The 16,054-nt window shown below is 57.2% G+C and overlaps 1 protein-coding gene across 5 annotated transcripts in view; it reads left to right on the forward strand.

Annotated features, from left to right (window-relative positions):
- SLC6A6 (solute carrier family 6 member 6) overlaps positions 1 to 12,729 on the forward strand; it is an 84,249-nt gene extending 71,520 nt beyond the window's left edge. For 4 of the 5 annotated variants that reach the window (XM_027522457.1, XM_027522458.1, XM_027522459.1 and 1 more), the window contains 5 exons: positions 3,317 to 3,454; positions 4,433 to 4,535; positions 5,114 to 5,214; positions 6,409 to 6,579; positions 8,841 to 9,293. In XM_027522457.1, coding sequence (XP_027378258.1) covers positions 3,317 to 3,454; positions 4,433 to 4,535; positions 5,114 to 5,214; positions 6,409 to 6,579; positions 8,841 to 8,981 — 654 coding nt within the window. In that variant the 3' untranslated portion in view covers positions 8,982 to 9,293. Of the gene's footprint in view, positions 1 to 3,316; positions 3,455 to 4,432; positions 4,536 to 5,113; positions 5,215 to 6,408; positions 6,580 to 8,840 lie in introns of all 5 variants that reach the window. The other variant, XM_027522456.1, reaches the window with a different exon arrangement.
- Positions 12,730 to 16,054: the final 3,325 nt, after the last annotated feature.

Here is a 16,054-nt window from a genome sequence, read left to right on the forward strand (position 1 = left end):
CCCCACAGGGAAACCGAGCCCCCAGAGCCTCGCTTAACCACCCCCCCTGCCATCCCCACACAAGCAGGACCCCCCGCTACCCTGTCGTCATTCCCTGCACCTCTTAACCCCCATGTCCCAGCCCTCCAGGGCTTAAGCCTCCCCTCTCCCCGGGGTGTGTCTGTGTGTGTCAGCCGGGGCTGCGTCTGCCTTTGGAGTAACTCAGTCCCAGGCCCACTTGCCCCCATGGTGTTGCTTTGTTGAACACGTTTCTTCCACCCTCGCCTCAGTTTCCTCATCCAGTAAATGGGTATGATTGAATCTTCCTTGCCTTATGTGAAACGCCGGGCGCGTTTCCTGATAGGGAGCAGTCAGCCCGGAGAACATTAGAGCAAGCCCCTGGGACACCTTTCCCTGGAAATAGGCATGTTTTCACTGAGGCCTTATCGAGAACACAGGTGTGGCTCCAAGAGGGGACGGTTGGGGTGTGCAGGGCGGGCTAGTCCTGTGCCCAGGGCCACCCAGGGGCCTCTCTCCGAGGTCAGTCACTGACAGGCAGCCTCGTGTGCCAGCTGGGGGTCCGGATGCCTCACAAAAGTCTGGTCAGCTGGGACCCTGCGAGCAGTGGGGGCTGCACCCCTTCAGGAGAGAACCTTGCCCACCGTCCATCTCTCAGGCAGTGGCCTCGAAGCCAGTGAACAGATGGGCCCCCGGGGACTCAGGACCTGGGAGATGGGAAGTCTCAGAAGGTCAGGCAGGGGAGAGAGGGCGGTCTGCTAGCAAGGTCCAGAGCAGAGCGGAGGGTTTGCCAGAAAGAAGACCAGGATTAGCAGATAAGACCGAAGGAAAACAACTGGGAGACGGGAACAAAAATAACTGGAGTGGTTGTTGATGAACTTGAGCTGTGTAAACAGCAAGAGGACTCCATCCATCACCCCTGGTTAATGAGCTTGGCCTTCGGAGGCCCCCGGCAGCCAGCTTTTATAACCTCTTCCAGAGCTCTCAGCAAAACCCAAAAAAGAAAACAGAAAGAGGTTAATAAGTGACAAAGCAGGCCATCTCCAGACTGGCCTCTTGGGCGGTGGAAGGGGCATGGGTGGGTATTCATTAGCTTTCCCCTGGGAGGTAGGTGAGGCCTGGTGGAGGCTGTGCGCCTCGGAGCCGGGCTCCCCACGGCCCTTCACTTCGGGAAGCCTGAAGCTCTCCAGGGCAGCGTCGCCCTGAGCGAGCTCTTCTGGTTCAGAGCGTGGAGCTCGCAGCACCAGACGACCTGCCTAATTGACGCACCAGGAAGGGGCGTGGTGGGATTTGAGCCCTGGGATCCCTCCGCTGCGCCTGTATGAACTCGGAGACGTGGGGGAAGGTTTTATAGATACACCAGCACCAGCCGTGATAAGGGCCCTACCCTGTGAGGTGTCCACTCGGACCAGGCTTCACGTGTCACGTGTGGGAAAATCCCATAACGTGAGACTGACCCTCTTAGCCATGTTTAGGGCTTCCCCAGCGGCTCAGAAGTAAAGAACCTACCTGTAAAGGAGGAGATGCTGGTTTGATCCCCGCGTCGGGAAGATTGTCTGAAGAAGGGAATGGCAAACCCCTCCAGTATTCTTGCCTGGAAAAATCCCACTGGACAGAGGAGGCTGGCGGGCTACAGTCCATAGGGTCGCAAAGATTCAGACACAACTGAGCGACTGAGCACCCATTTCTAAGTGTTTGCTCAGTGCATTAAGGACACTCACGTTGTCGTAGCCATCACCAGCATCATCTCCAGAGCTTTCTCATCTTCCCAAACGGAAGTCTGTCCCCACCAAAACCCCCTTTTCCTCCCGCCGCCACCCGGCTTTTAAGCATCAGCAGGATGCTCTCACGTTATAGCGAAGGAAGCGGAGGCTCTGAGAAGGCAGGGCTGTGTCCCTATTAAGTGAGTCAGGTCTGGAGAGGTTGGTGGAGGGGCCATGGTGCCCCCCCAGGGCCGCAGCGGACTCGGCAACGAGGGGCTTATGCCGGTATTGGCCCTGACTCTCAGTGACCCTGGATCTGCCGTCTTTGATTTTCAAATCTCAAAAAGGGAAAGAACCTTTGTCTCTGACTCCTTTACAAGGTTAACGTCAAAGCTGCCGGTCTGCTCTAGTTCACTGGCAGTTTAGACTCAGCACCCCTTTGGCTGAGGCATCAATCAGAGGTCTAAGCCCCTGCCCCCTGTTCTCTTGGGACCCCTTCCAAGAGCTTCTTGGTCATTGTTTCTCTGAACTCCCGGCCCCGTTGAGCTCACGGGAGGGACCTGCTCCCACGTGTGTGTGTTCCCTGATCCTCCCTTGATGCTTCCAGAGAAGTCGGCGGTTGGTCATGTCTTGCAGAAAGGCTGTGGAAGCAAACCTCCCAGTGTCTGCCCCAGAGGGAAGAGCCGACAGGTTGAGGTTTCAGCGTTTGGATGTCGAGTGGACTCTGATGGCCTCAGAGGGCGTGTTGCCTGGCCGAGCCGTTTGGCTGTGGCCACTCCAATTAAAATGCGTCAGCATGCCCTTTCACCCCAAACTGTACCTCTAGACTACTGGGCTGCGGATGGCGGTGCCTACAGACAGACATGGTCCTGCCCAGGTCGGCCACCACGGGGGCTGGAATCTGTCTGCGGGGCACCTTCACTTGAGGTCATGAAGTCACAAAGATCCTTGTGATCTACATCCACGGGATGGGGTTAACGCCCCTGTCTGAGAGCCGAGGCGGCTCTGTGGACCGATGTGGAACGTCCCCCACCCCGGGATAAATCGCTGGGTGCAACGATGGGAAGGTTTAGAAAGACCGAGGGTCACCCTCGAAGGTTACCTATGGACTGGCCTTTCCATCACCTCTGGGAGCCCAGGGATGAGTTCCGGGGGTCACGGGCAGCCCTGGACTCACACACATGGGCCTGTGGGCGCGCACACAACGTGTACAGAATCCCCCTGTGGAGCCCACGGGCCCCGCAGGGTTAAAGACCACCGAGTGTCTTCAGTCTGGGAACTGAAGCCCAGACCTGCCTGGGTCACCACCCACAGGTCACGTGCTGCTGTGTACCTGGCCCGGCTGGGTGCCCAAGGCCCAGAAATGGGGGTGCACACCTTCGGCTTCCAGGAAAACCCAGACCAAGCGGGAGGTCGCCCGCGCTGACACACCGGTCAGCAAGTGTGCCGGGCGGAGGGGCCTCAGGGGCGTGGACAGAGCCCTGCGGAGCCCGCCAGGCCCCGCCCGAGGGGCAGGACGCAGCACTCGGAGCCCCTCCTCGGCCTGGACGCGACCCCGCCCCTCTCTGAGCCGAGGGATGCTGGCCTGCTGCTCATGGCTCTCCTTCCCTCCCCAGTTTGTGGAAGTGGAAGGACAGATCACGTCCTTGGTTGACCTGCACCCATCCTTGCTAAGGAAGGGCTTTCACCGGGAGATCTTCATCGCCTCCATATGCTGCGTCAGCTACCTGCTGGGGCTGACCATGGTGACGGAGGTAGGTGGCTCCCGCCTGGCACGAGGGGACCACACCGCCTCCCTGCCGCCCCCCTGCCGCCCCACCCAGCAGCTGGGTGAGAGGGCCCGGCCGACTGAGGTCGTCCCTCCTTTGGGGGTCCCACCCCACCCAGGGGCAGCAGGCGGTGACTCACGACCCTGCCCTCCAGCCAGACGCCCCGCGCCACTGCCCTGTTACCCTGGCAACAGCGTGGCCACCTGCTGCCCCCCGGCCCTCCTCCTCCCGAGAAGGGAAGGGGCGTTCCGGCTGAAATCCCCTTTGACAGCAGCTCTGTCCCCACTGCTGTGGGCAGTGGCCCTTCTCCGGCCGGCCTGCAGGGGAGCCGAGCGTGTGAGCCTAGCTGGGGCCGCGGGCTCATCTCCCCAGCGCTCAGCACCCATCTCTCCTTACTCTCCAGCACAGGGTTGCATTCGACCCCCAGATCAGGTTTTCACGTCCCCAGTCTTCCTTCCCGGAACTCAAAACAAATGCGTTTCTCTAAGTGTCTGTAAGAAACACCCCCTGAAAGGCAGATCACAGGTTCACACGCCGAGCAGCTCGGTCTCACTGAAGTCTTCTCTGTCGGCCACCGGGGGTTTTAAGCCCCTCCGTTGGAAACAGACTTCAGCGAACCCATTTGTTTTTATGCTAGGAAAGACATGTTTTGCTTCCGTTTCTTTCTCTGTGTGTTTTTAAATTAAGTTTTTACTTTTTGAATTAAATTTGTCATGCCTGGAAAATCCCATAGATGGAGGCGCCTGGTAGGCTACAGTCTATGGGGTCGCAAAGAGTCGGACACGACTGAGTGACTTCACTTTCTAGGCATCTTTTAACACAGTTATCTGGTCCTCACGGCCTCTGCCCAATTTCAACCCCCCACCTTGGGCTTTCTATTTCTTGTTGACAGACCAGAACTCTTTATATATGGAGGGACTTAGAGGCCAAGTAGCAAGTTCTCCTCTGGCTTTCTCTCCGCAGGGTGGCATGTACGTGTTTCAGCTCTTTGACTACTACGCAGCTAGCGGTGTCTGCCTTTTGTGGGTGGCGTTCTTTGAATGTTTTGCTATTGCCTGGATATATGGTGAGTAGAGACGTTTGCCTACTTTTCTTGAGTCTCCCCTTTGGGCTTCTTTCTTTAGAAGCTCCAGAAACAGAATTCTCGTGGGAATTTCATTTTGAGTCAAACACAAAGGCTGTTCCCTGCCTGGACCCTTCCTCTCCAGGCTCCCCTTTCACCACAAATATGACTGTAGCCATGTGGAAGCTTCTCCCCAGGCTGAAGGTTCAAGGTGTGACCGGATGCCTTGACAGACACAGAGCTTGGCCTTTGAGGGGTCTGTCTTTGATGAAGCACCCCTGGAGTCCAGGAATGGTCCATTCTGACCTTCTTGAGTCCTTGGGATGGCCACAGCAGGATTTGGGACTCTGCCTGAGGTGGCCGGTATCTACCCAGTGACCCATGAATATCAGATCCTTTCAGATAAACATGTGCTGGGTCTGTGCGGTGTGGAGGTGCACACACCTGGGTGAGGCCCTGGAGACACCCCCTCCTCGCCCCACGCTGACCCCACGGCCCTTGAGCCCCTGCCGTGAGGTTCCCAGGGCGGATGCTGTGTCTGGGACGCCGGATCACCGTCCATCTGCCTCTGACTCTTGCAGGCAGCGATAACTTCTATGATGGTATTGAGGACATGATCGGCTACCGGCCGGGGCCCTGGATGAAGTACTGCTGGGCCGTGGTCACCCCGCTTCTCTGTACTGTGAGTGTCCTTCCACACGGCCGTGGGCAGCCGTCCCTACCCCAGGGCTCGACGGTTTCACCCGCCCGCCCATCGGGAACTCGGCGTCAGTTCAGTGCTGGCCTCCGACAAACCCGTGTCAGCAGGGCCTCAGGGCCAGGGCCGGGCTGCCACTGTCCGCTCAGACCACGGGGAGCTCAGGGGGCAGACTGTCCCCCGTGGGGCCGGGCCGCCACTGTCTGCTCAGACCACGGGGAGCTCAGGGGGCCGCTCAGACCACGGGGAGCTCAGGGGGCCGACTGTCCCCCGTGTTTAGGAACCGGGTGCCGGGGGATCCCCCCAGGGATCTCTGTCTCCAGGCCACTGTGTCCCTTTTTGTGGGGCCCCCGTGTCCCCATTTGTTAAACAAGGAGGCCGACCGATGTGGGGCTGAGAAGCGGTGACTGCGTAGGCCGTCACTTTACCCCCGAGAGCGGCTGTGCCCTCTTTTCATCTGAGCTACAAACTGCCCCTCACAAAATGCCAGCCACTGTAGCAGCCAGCGGGATTCCCAGATGGCGCCAGTGGTAAAGAACCCGCCTGCCGACGCAGGAGACGTAAGAGAGGTGGGTTCGATTTTCCCCTGGGTCGGGAAAATCCCCTGGAGGAGGGCACAGCCACCACTCCAGCATCCTTGCCTGCAGAGTCCCCGTGGACGGAGGAGCCTGGCGGGCTGCAGCCCGTGGGGTCGCACAGGGTCGGTGCAAGTGAAGCGACTTGGCACCTGGGCATACGCACACGTGTGCATGTTTGTGGTTCATCCTAAGGGCACCCTGAGGGTCCTGCCCAGCTCCGCCCGGGTGGTCAGGGGCACGGCAGGCGGTCTCTCTACCACTCGAGCCATGTGGGCATACGGGATGCAGAAAAGATGCGGGAAGGTGGTCCCATGGGCGGGAGCAGCCTGCCCAGAGGTCCCAGGGGGCACGGGGCGGTGGGGGGGCTGAGACGCTGGGAGGAATCAGGGGAGCCGGAGCGTAGCTGTGCAGGAGGGGGCAGTGGGCAGGGGGCCAGGCATTGCTGGCCAGAGGAGGGGCTTGCGTCCAGAAGGCCCTGGGGAACGGCAGGGGGTTCTGAGCAGGGCAACCGCTCCGTCAGCAGACGGGGAAGAGTGTGGGCCCCTCGGGTGGGCCCCGCCCTGGCCCCAGAAGCCCCTGACCGCCACTTGTCTCCCCACAGGGGTGTTTTATCTTCTCTCTTGTCAAGTACGTACCCCTGACCTACAACAAAGTCTACACGTACCCTACCTGGGCCATCGGGCTGGGCTGGTGCCTGGCCCTCTCCTCCATGGTGTGTGTCCCATTGGTCATGGTCATCCGTCTCGCCCAGACCGAAGGGCCGTTCCTCGTGGTAAGCACCCAGGGTCCCCCAGCCTGGGGAATTTGGGCCAGGGGCAGGATGCTGAAGGCCAGACAGCTGTCGGTTTGCTATGTGCCCTGGGGTGCCGCGCTGGCCCTCTCTGAGCCCCAGGCCCCTCCCTGGCCCTGCGGCGTGGCTGAAGCTGCGGGCAGGAGATTGCGTGGTGGGAAGATGGGGCAGCAGCGGCACCTTTGCGGGCCAGGCAGCAGGCCAGGGGGCAGCGGCTTCAGATGCCAAGATGAGAGCCAGGGCTTCACCCCCAGAGCAGGGGGGCCGGTCTGTTTCTGAGACAGGAGCTGGGGGGAGGGCTGAGCCCAGCACACGCTGGTGTCCCCCTTCCCAAACCGGTGGCCCCGATTGCTGCCGGACCCTCGGAAAGAAGCCCCCTCTGCACCGCGCAGAAGCTCTGGCTCCGGGGTCTCTGCCCCCGCGGGTCTCCTCCCCTCACTCCCCCGCCCACCCCCCCGGATCCTGCCGCCATCCTCTCTGAAATTCCTCCAATAGTCCTGGAGATTGCAGGCCCTGGCTCTTTCCAAGAAATCCTTTTCTTAGACTTTCCCTTAACCTTTGGGCTTGGGCTGGCTCCAGGACGGCCCTGTTTTGTTCTGGGCTGTTTTTATTGTTATTCTCTTAAAAATCTGGAGCCAGGATGTCCGGGGGCCCTGGCTCCCTCCTGGGCTGGGCAGTTTCCTTGTGGGCAGGGGACTGGTTGTGGGGGAGATGTCGTTGGTTGGGGGTTGGTGGGGGCGGGGGCGGGGGGTGGAGGAGGGGACAGGCCTTCCCGAGACAGAGGAAGTAGGCAGGGGTGTGCCAGGGAGGAAGCCATGAGGCTGGGGTCTGTCTGGGCCAGGAAAGCCTCTGGGGTGTTCCTGCCGCACTGGGTCCATTGTGTTTCCTCAGAGGCCACAAGGAAGGACCCCAGGATTCAGCCAGAATGCTGAATAGCCCTCTCATTTATCAAAGCACCGACATAATGTGCCTGGGACAGATCCAGCCCCTCCCCCAGGAATTTCCAGGAATTTCTCTTGCCACCCAGAGGCTGAGGGTTATTTGGAGGCATTGGATGGCAGTGCTGAGTGCTCAGCGCTCACAGCCACCCCAAGAGATCACTGCCTTCTGTCCCTTGGAAGCCTGATTTTAAAATCCTGCTCCATCTCAAGTTTAGAGGTTTGGGCAGAGCGGGGTTGGTGTCGAGAAGGAATTCGAGGCCACCCCCCAGGTCACATCCGATCCTCACGCCCCAGACCCGACCTGACTGTTCCCCGAAGCCCCCTCCTCTGAAGGCAGCCGTCCCAGCTGGGGTGTCGGGGGACCAGGGGCGGGGGTCTCAGGCACCATCCCAGGAGGTGGTCAGGCTCCCAATTCTGGTGCACCCCCCACCCCGGGTTATCAAAGAGATGTGGGCCTTGGCTTGCCAGATCTTGTGGTTTTTAAAGAGCAGGTGGAAATCTGGATTTTCAAATGAAATAGTGTAGCTTTTACCAAGCAGCTTTGGAGCCTTGTTGTAAACCTGAAGTGAACGTGGATGCCGAGACAGAGGGTTTCCTGTTAACCCTGCTTCCTCTTGAAGCCTCTGAATGGACACCTGGCAGGAGGTGGGCTGGGTGGTGGGAGCCCTGGGTCAAGTCTCAGCTCTGCTTTGGTTTTCTGGGTGCCCTGAGAGGGGCTCTTTTTCCCCCTCACCCATCCTGTGATCAGGCAACCTGGGGAAGGACCAGCTGCCCTGCGTCAGGTGGGGGTCCAGCCTCTGGCCTCTCTGATGGGCAGGGCAGCGCAGATACAGGCAGCGTGGTCTCCAGGCCCCCAGCGGGGACGTGGAGAGGGCAGGACCTGTAGCTTGTGGAGATGGGGGAATTTGGGAAGGAGCCGTGGGAGGTTCAAGAGAGTCACCCAGCCTCGGGCATACAAACTGCAGAAACTCAGCTGCTTTGCAAGTCAGGGAGACAGCGGGGCCAGAATCCCGAGGAGGCGTGCTTCAGCTCTGTGGGGGAAAGAGTGTGGAGGCATGAGTCCCCTGGCGCTCAGCTGTGTAAAGCAGGACTTGGCCAAGGAAGCTACCCGCCGGGAGCTCTGCCCTCGTTCAGGGCCTGGGGCGCCTTGGTTCAAGGCCTCTGTTTGCCAGTGGATGAAAAATGGGAGGTGCAGAGAGGGCAGGGGTTTGGCGGAGGTCAAGCACACTGGCGGGACGCAGGGTGAAGAGGGAAACCGCAGGGCCTGGCCCGCCTCCCCACACCTGCCCCTTCCTTCTGCAGAGACTCAAGTACCTGCTGACCCCGAGGGAACCCAACCGCTGGGCCGTGGAGCACGAGGGGGCCATGCCCTACAGCTCCCGCATGGCCGTCAACAACACGCTCAGGAAACCCACGCACATCATCGTGGAGACCATGATGTGAGCTCTCTCCGTGGACAGGCTGCTCTCCTGCTGTTTACTAACATTAGATTCTCGTAGGACCAGGTTTACAGAGCTTTATATTTGCACTAGGGTTTTGTTTATTTTTTCAATTGTCACAGAAAATGTTACTCTGTGTGTGTGTGTGTGTGTGTGTGAGCGTGTGCACGTGTGTGTGTGCGTGTGCAGTGTTGGGTGTATGGGTATTTCCTTTTGATTTGGGGATGTTTTGTACAAAAAAAGCAAACCCACGGGCAGCTGTCCGGGGCAAGGCAGAACTTTCATACGGAGTTAGATGTATTTTATGGGGACTTGGTAAAATTTTCTTTGTATTTTTTTTTATGTAGACACATAGAGATTGTCAAACACTTTTACCACTTGAATAGATCTTGCCAGCAATAGATCTCATTTTTAAAAGCAGTTCTTCGGTGCTTGTGCAGCTGGCAGAAAGTTCTGCCCCCCACACCCCACCAGAACACTGGGTGGGATTTTAAAGGTGTCGTACCCACAGACCTGGTTCAAGTGAAGCAAACAGCTGTCTGGCCAGACCCCGGGGGGGCTGGACAGAGGAAGGTGCCTAGTGACGCTTATCGTAGCCAACAAGAGAGGTGCCCAAACCGTAAACCAACCCCTCAAGTAAAGGGACTCAGAGTCCACAGAAGGGGCCCAGAGGCGAACGTCTGATGCTGAGAGCGCCGGGAGCCCCTGCGTCAGGAGGGTCCCTTTTATTTCAGGATTGAGGGTGGACAGTCAGGGCGAGAGGGAGAGGCATCCTTCCCCGGGGCGTCCCCTGGAGTGAGTGGAGGCTGGCCCCGCAGGAACTGGGGGTCTCAAGGCTCCAGACCTCACACGGATGGGTCTGTTGCCTTAGAAGGGGGCTCCTATCAGCTTCCGGCTGACCCCCCAGCTGGCATCTCTCAAAGCTGCCTGTAGGAGAAGCGTGATTGGTGAGGGGTGCCGGGTGAGCCAGTGGACCGAAGGATGTGCGCCCAGGTGCCCGGGAGGGGGCCTGGTGTCGGGGGAGGGAGTGCTCCTCCCCTCCTCTCTCCACCCTCAGCTCGTCCTCGTCTCCCAGAGGCTCTTGTTAAAGACCCCGGCCCGGGGCCACCCTGGCGCCTAGCAGGGAGCACCGGGAGCAAGCTGTCATCGGGGCGAGGTGCTCCCCACACTCTCCTGCGAGCTCAGGCACAGGTGCAGCCCACGCGGATCACCTGTGTGAGGAAGCGCCAACGCAGCGCTTTCTCCCCTCCCCTGCAGAAGCCGGGGTCAGGCGTGCAGTGGGTGGGACCGCGGCAGAAGCTGAGTCAGGGCAGGCACCCTCAGGCGGGCAGCCCACTCTGAACCAGGACGAAAGGCACCCCACCTTTAGAATCCCGCCCAGCTCGCATCTGGACCTAAGCTGTGCCATTTAAACAGACACTTCCAAGCCCAGAGTCTAAAGTAAACCGGAACAGCGTCACGCACGAGGGCAGTGATCGCCTCGGGGGCCGTGGAGCGCGGTCTGGGTCAGCGTTCAGAGCAGGGCTCTATGAGTCCTGGGACCCCCCTCCCCAACCCCGGGCAGGGCTGGGGCCTCAGGTGCCACCCTCCCAGGGGGCAGAGGGGACTCTGAACCTCCCATCTTTGGTGTGTGGTTGCAGTCCCCTGTCTCCATGGCGTATACTCTGCCAAACAGCACCCCATCCTGTTCCAAACCGTAGGCAAGTCTGCGTTCCCATCTTACTGTGTACTTATGGTTGCCACCGTGTCTAAGTCGATGGTGTGGTTTTTGTTTTTTCCTGGTTTTATCGAGTAGCAATGTGACCTCTTCTTTGTCTTATGGAACCTTAGTAAACTAACCACTGTCAGAGACTGGGGACAGGTCATGTGCAGGGGCTTGGGGGCCTCGGACCCCGGTGAAAGGCCACAGCGTTTCGGGATGGTTGGCAAATCGCAACATTCTGGAAATGGCCCGAAAAAGGCCCCTTCTTCTACGATTCCCAGACCAAATTCTAGACCAAAGACACACGCAGACCAAGTCCCCAGGCCCCGCCTGGAAGGAAGGTCAGCCACTCTCCCAAACCAGGTCCGGGGCACCTGGCCCCAGCCTCGAGCCTCCTGCCTGACCGCCTAGCTCTTGTGTTCCCGTAGAACTCAGCTCTGTGAGTACCTGGTGTAATGACGCGTGCCTCTGACGTCTCCGCATAAAGGAAACTTGTCATGAGGCTCACGAGTCTGGTTCGCCTGTCTCTGGGCAGCCCCCCTTCACCCCCAGCCGTGCTCTACCTGGGTCGGAATTCTGATGTTTGCAGCCAGATCTGGAAGGGAGGCAAGAGGGAGGCTTAAAGGATGTTTCTAGAGGTGCAGAAATGGGGAAGGGCCCCAGGACAGTCTCACCTGGGGAGATGCTCCGTGGAGCTGGGCCTGCCTGGGCCCTGTTCATTGCTGTGGTCCCCAGTGATGGAGGGGCTTCATGGGTCCCCCAGTCAGCGCCCTCATTGGCAAAGGGGCACGTTCGCCTTGAAGACCAAAGACCAGCCTTACGGCAAAGGGCATGCTCCGTCCCCAGAGTCCGGGGACCCTGTGAGCGTCCTCAGGGGCCAGCTGGACCCCAAGCTGCAGTTCAGTGGGACTGGCAGCCCCGGCCTCCTTGGCCCCCCACCCAGCAGGCCTCTAGGAGCCAGGCGTTGGGAGCCTGGGAGATCCTGCAGGAGATGGCAGGATCTAGCCTGAGGCCACGTGGGACATTCGTAGCCATCACAGAGCCTTGGATAGTTTCTGGGCCCTGGGCAGCTCCCTCTGCAAAACCTCTGGTCCCGCATTCTCACCCCAGGTCCCCCAGACGGTGGAGGAGGGCAGTGTAAGGGGAGAGGGGGTTCTTCTCAGCCTGACCCAGACTGCCCCATGTCCCCAGGTGCCACACAGCGGTCAGCGGCACAGCCAGCATCTCCCAGCCCTCCCCACCACCCCCCATCCCTCCCCACCCCCAGGCCTCAGAGACTGGCCAGGAAAGAATCCAAGGGAACCCCCTCGAGGTGGCCAGAGGTCCCATCCAGCTCTCAGACCCAAGGTCGGGGGGCCAGGCCGTCCACGTGGACGCCGTGAATATCACTGTGCAAAAAACCCAACAAGCACAATACAACAAAGCTCAGGCATCGAAACTCGGAGAGGGGCGTGGACACCAGCAGCCAGGAGCAGCCCTGGTCCCCGGAGGGGCGCCCTCTCCAGGGGTGTCGCCGCAGACACCTTCTGCTGCGTTCCCTGGGCGGGCGGCTGCTGAAGCGTCTTATTATATATGTGACTTCAAATTGAGATGTCCGCTTCATTTTTTTTTTTTTACCCAATTAATTTTCAAATCCCTAGCAACTGTGACTGTATTTAGCACAAGAGAAAGCTGAGAACGTGGGTCCTTGCCTCCTTCCAGAAATGTCTGGTTCATCAGGACTTTTTTTGAAACTTCAAACTATTTTTAAGATATTTTAAACTTTTGTAAAAGAAAAAAAATATATCAAGCAACAGGAGACTCTTCTGAGGAGCATTTGTATTTGAATGAGATCCTTGGTGTGTAATTCAGTCTCGCTGTATACAAGCTTTTGTGTATAAATGTTTTCTGATACGAACCCCTGTATTTTGCAGGGTGTTTCTTTTCCTCTTTGGCTTTTTAGATAAATATGTATATCAATATTTTAAATTCATCTTTGCTTTTTTTTTTTTTAGAGGAGTTTGTAATCACCTTATAACATGAAAATAAAATTTCCTTTTAAAATCTGAAATGTGTGGTTTCCATTCTGACACAGCCGTTTCTCTGTATGTTTAGCAAACTCTTTACCGTTTGCAGAGGGCTTTCAGCCCTGCCCCGGGGACATTCCTCAGAGCGCCGTGTTATTCGCTCAGATTGGAGACACTGAGGTGAATGTCGTGGAGTCCCAGCTCTGGTTGGAAAAGAATTTCCAGACACGGAGTATTTCAGAAAGGAGTGGGTTTATTAAGAACAGACAGCAGAGATAATGAAGGCGCCGCAAGCACCCGCAGAGGGCTGACCCCCCAGCAGACCAGGGAGAGCCCATGCAAGGTTAGCAGCCAATTCTTAGTCTCAAGACAGAAAATTCCTGGCATTAGGTGATTAGTTGGGGCTTCCCTGGTGGCTCAGACGGTACAGACTGCCTGTGATGCAGAAGATGCGGGTTCTATCCCTGGGTTGGGAAGATCCCCTGGAGGAGGGCAGGGCTACCCACTCCAGTGTTCTTGCCTGGAGAATCCCATGGGTGGAGGAGCCTGGGGGCTACAGTCCATGGGGTCACAGAAGAGTCAGACACGACTGAGCGACAAACCCTTTAGAGCAACACAGGCTGAGTGCCAGGGTGAGCGTTTCTGCCTAGTTTGCACTCAGGGGGCCTGCTGGTGATACCCAGGGGGGCTTTTGGCAATTGTGACGAAGGGGCTCCGCCCACTTCGGAGGTGACCTTGGTTCTGGGCTCTGCTTCTGTGGCCGTGGGGCAAGATTCCGCAGTAAAGAGTCAAGAGGGGACAGTTTGCCTCAGGACGCAGAAGTCCCTGAAAGTGTGGGCAGTGGAACTCAAGTCCCTGAATCCCTGGTCGGCTTCAGCAGCTTCTAATAATAGGGCTCGGCCAATCACCTGGGCCCGGGCGGGGTCATCTGATCGAAAGTGCCGCGGGCCCATCGGAGGTGCTGCCCACCACGCGCTGGCACCAGGCACCACCCCACACTAACACCCTGGTCGGGCTCTGATCGCCACGACCCGGGGGCGCTGAACACAGGGCGGCTGGTGAGAGACCAGCCCCGCCAGGAAGGGCCCCGGACACTGGGCCCTCAGAAGGGACAGCCGTCAGGACCCCGAGGTCAGGGTTGGCGCCGCCGCGTTTGGGCTCAGGAACTGTGAGCCCAGCCCGCTGGTACAGATGGGAGAACTGAGACAGGGAGACCAGCTGGCTGCCCTGGGGTCACGGGGCAGGGGACATCTGGGGCAGCATTCACGCCCACTGGCCCAGCCATCTTTGTGAGTGTGCGAGGTCAGGGGGCTTGAGGGGTCTTTCCTCCCACTCCTGAGACCAAAACAAAAAGCAAAACCCAAAAAACAGCCCTTCTCCCTAACTCCTGACACAGACACGAGGCTGGAGTAAAACCTCCCTCCCCGCCCCTTCTGGGCACCTAACCACATGGCCTGTGTTTGTGTCCTGGTCCATCCCTGACTACCTGTGTAAACTCCGTAACCTCTCTGCCTCCAATCACCCCTTTCTGTTGCTGGCGTGACGATGCAGCCGCCTCCAAGGCCATTGGGAGAATCTGGAAGGGAATTTTTTGTTTTCTTTAGGTGGTTCAGTGGTATGGTAAAGAGTCCATCTGCAATGCAGGAGACAGAGGTTCCGTCCCTGGGTGGGGAGGATCCCCTGGAGGAGGACATGGCAACCCGCTCCTGTATTCTTGCCTGGGAAATCCCACGGACAGAGGTGTCGCAAAAGAGTTGGCCACGACTTAGCGACTCAACAACAACAAATCGTTAATTTGCAGCGTTGTGTGTCAAGTATAAAGCAATGTGATTCAGTTATGCACACATGCTTGCTTTTTCTGATTCTTTTCCATTGCAGGTTATTACAAGGTACTGAGTACAGCTCCCTGTGCTATGCAATGCGTGTTAGTCATTCAGGCGTGTCCGACTCTCCATGGCCCCATGGACTGCAGCTCGTCAGGCTCCGCCGTCCCTGGGATTCTCCAGGCAAGAATACTGGGGTGGGCAGCCATTCCCTTCTCCAGTTCTATACAGTAGGTCCTTGTTTATTTTATATATCGGTGTGCATGTTATTTGTTAATCTCAAACTCCTAATTCATCCCCTCATCCCCTTTTGTAAGCATTCACTTTGTTTTCTGCATCTGAGTGGATTTCCGTTCTGTAAATAACTTCATTTGTATGCTCATTATTCCACAAGTAAGTGATATCATCGGCTGTTTGTCTTTCTCTGGTCTCTAGGTCCATTCACGTTGTCGCCAATGATACTATTTCATTCTTTTTATGGAAGGTTCCCTTTTCTCCACACACTTTCCTGCATTTATTATCTGTAGACTTTAAAAAAACAAACCTTTTTTGGGAGTCTTAGTTGCATCCTGTGGGATCTTTCTTTGCGGTGCGTGGGCTGCAGAGCCTGCAGGCCCGGTGCTTGGCGGGACACAGGCACGGAGGCTGAGGCACGTGGGGTCCACACTGCACAAGCCCCGTAGTTGGCTGGTCGCACAGGCTCTGGAGTTGCGTGGGCTCAGGTGCCCTGTGGCCTGCGGGGTCTTAGTTTCCTGATCAGGGATGGAACCTGCATCCGCTGCATTGCAAGGCAGATTCCCAGTCACTGAACCACCAGGGAAGTCCCTGGACTTCTGAACGACGGCCACTTTGATTGGTGTAAGGTGATAGCTCACCGTAGTTTGGATTTGCATTTCTGTCTGACAATTAAGGATGTTGACCATCTTTTCATATGCCTGTTGGCCATCTGTCTTCTTTGGAGAAATAACTATGTTTTATGCTAAGATTGATGGGATGTGTTTTTTTCCCCCATATTAAACTGTATGAGCTGTTTGTATATTTTGGAAATTAATTAATTCCTTGTCAGTCACATCGTTTGCAAATATTTTCTCCCGGTCCATAGGTTGTCTTTGTTTGTTTGTTTACAATTTCCTTTGCCGTACGAAAGCTCTTAAATTGGATTAGGTCTCATTATTTTTGTTCGTTTTTATCTCTATTACTCTAGGAGATGGATCCAAAACTACACTGCTGCGGTTTATGTCAGAGTGTTAGGCTGATGTTTTCCTCTAGGAGTTTTATAGTTTATGGTCTTATTTTTAGGTCTTTACTCCATTTTGAGTTTATTTCTATATATGATGTTAGAGAATGCTCTAACTCTATGCGTTCTTGCCTCCTCTGGTGTGCGTTGGCTGGCCAAAAGTGTGCGGGTTTATCGCTGGGCTTTCCAGCCTGTCCCGTTGATCGTCAGGCGTGTTTTCTGTGCCAGTGCTCTTGTGCTTTGAGACTGTAGCTTTGTAGAACTGCCTGAGGTCAGAGAGCTTGATTCCTCCCTCCTGACCCGTGCTTT

Source organism: Bos indicus x Bos taurus, chromosome 22, assembly GCF_003369695.1.
Source record: "Bos indicus x Bos taurus breed Angus x Brahman F1 hybrid chromosome 22, Bos_hybrid_MaternalHap_v2.0, whole genome shotgun sequence".
NCBI lineage: Eukaryota > Metazoa > Chordata > Mammalia > Artiodactyla > Bovidae > Bos > Bos indicus x Bos taurus.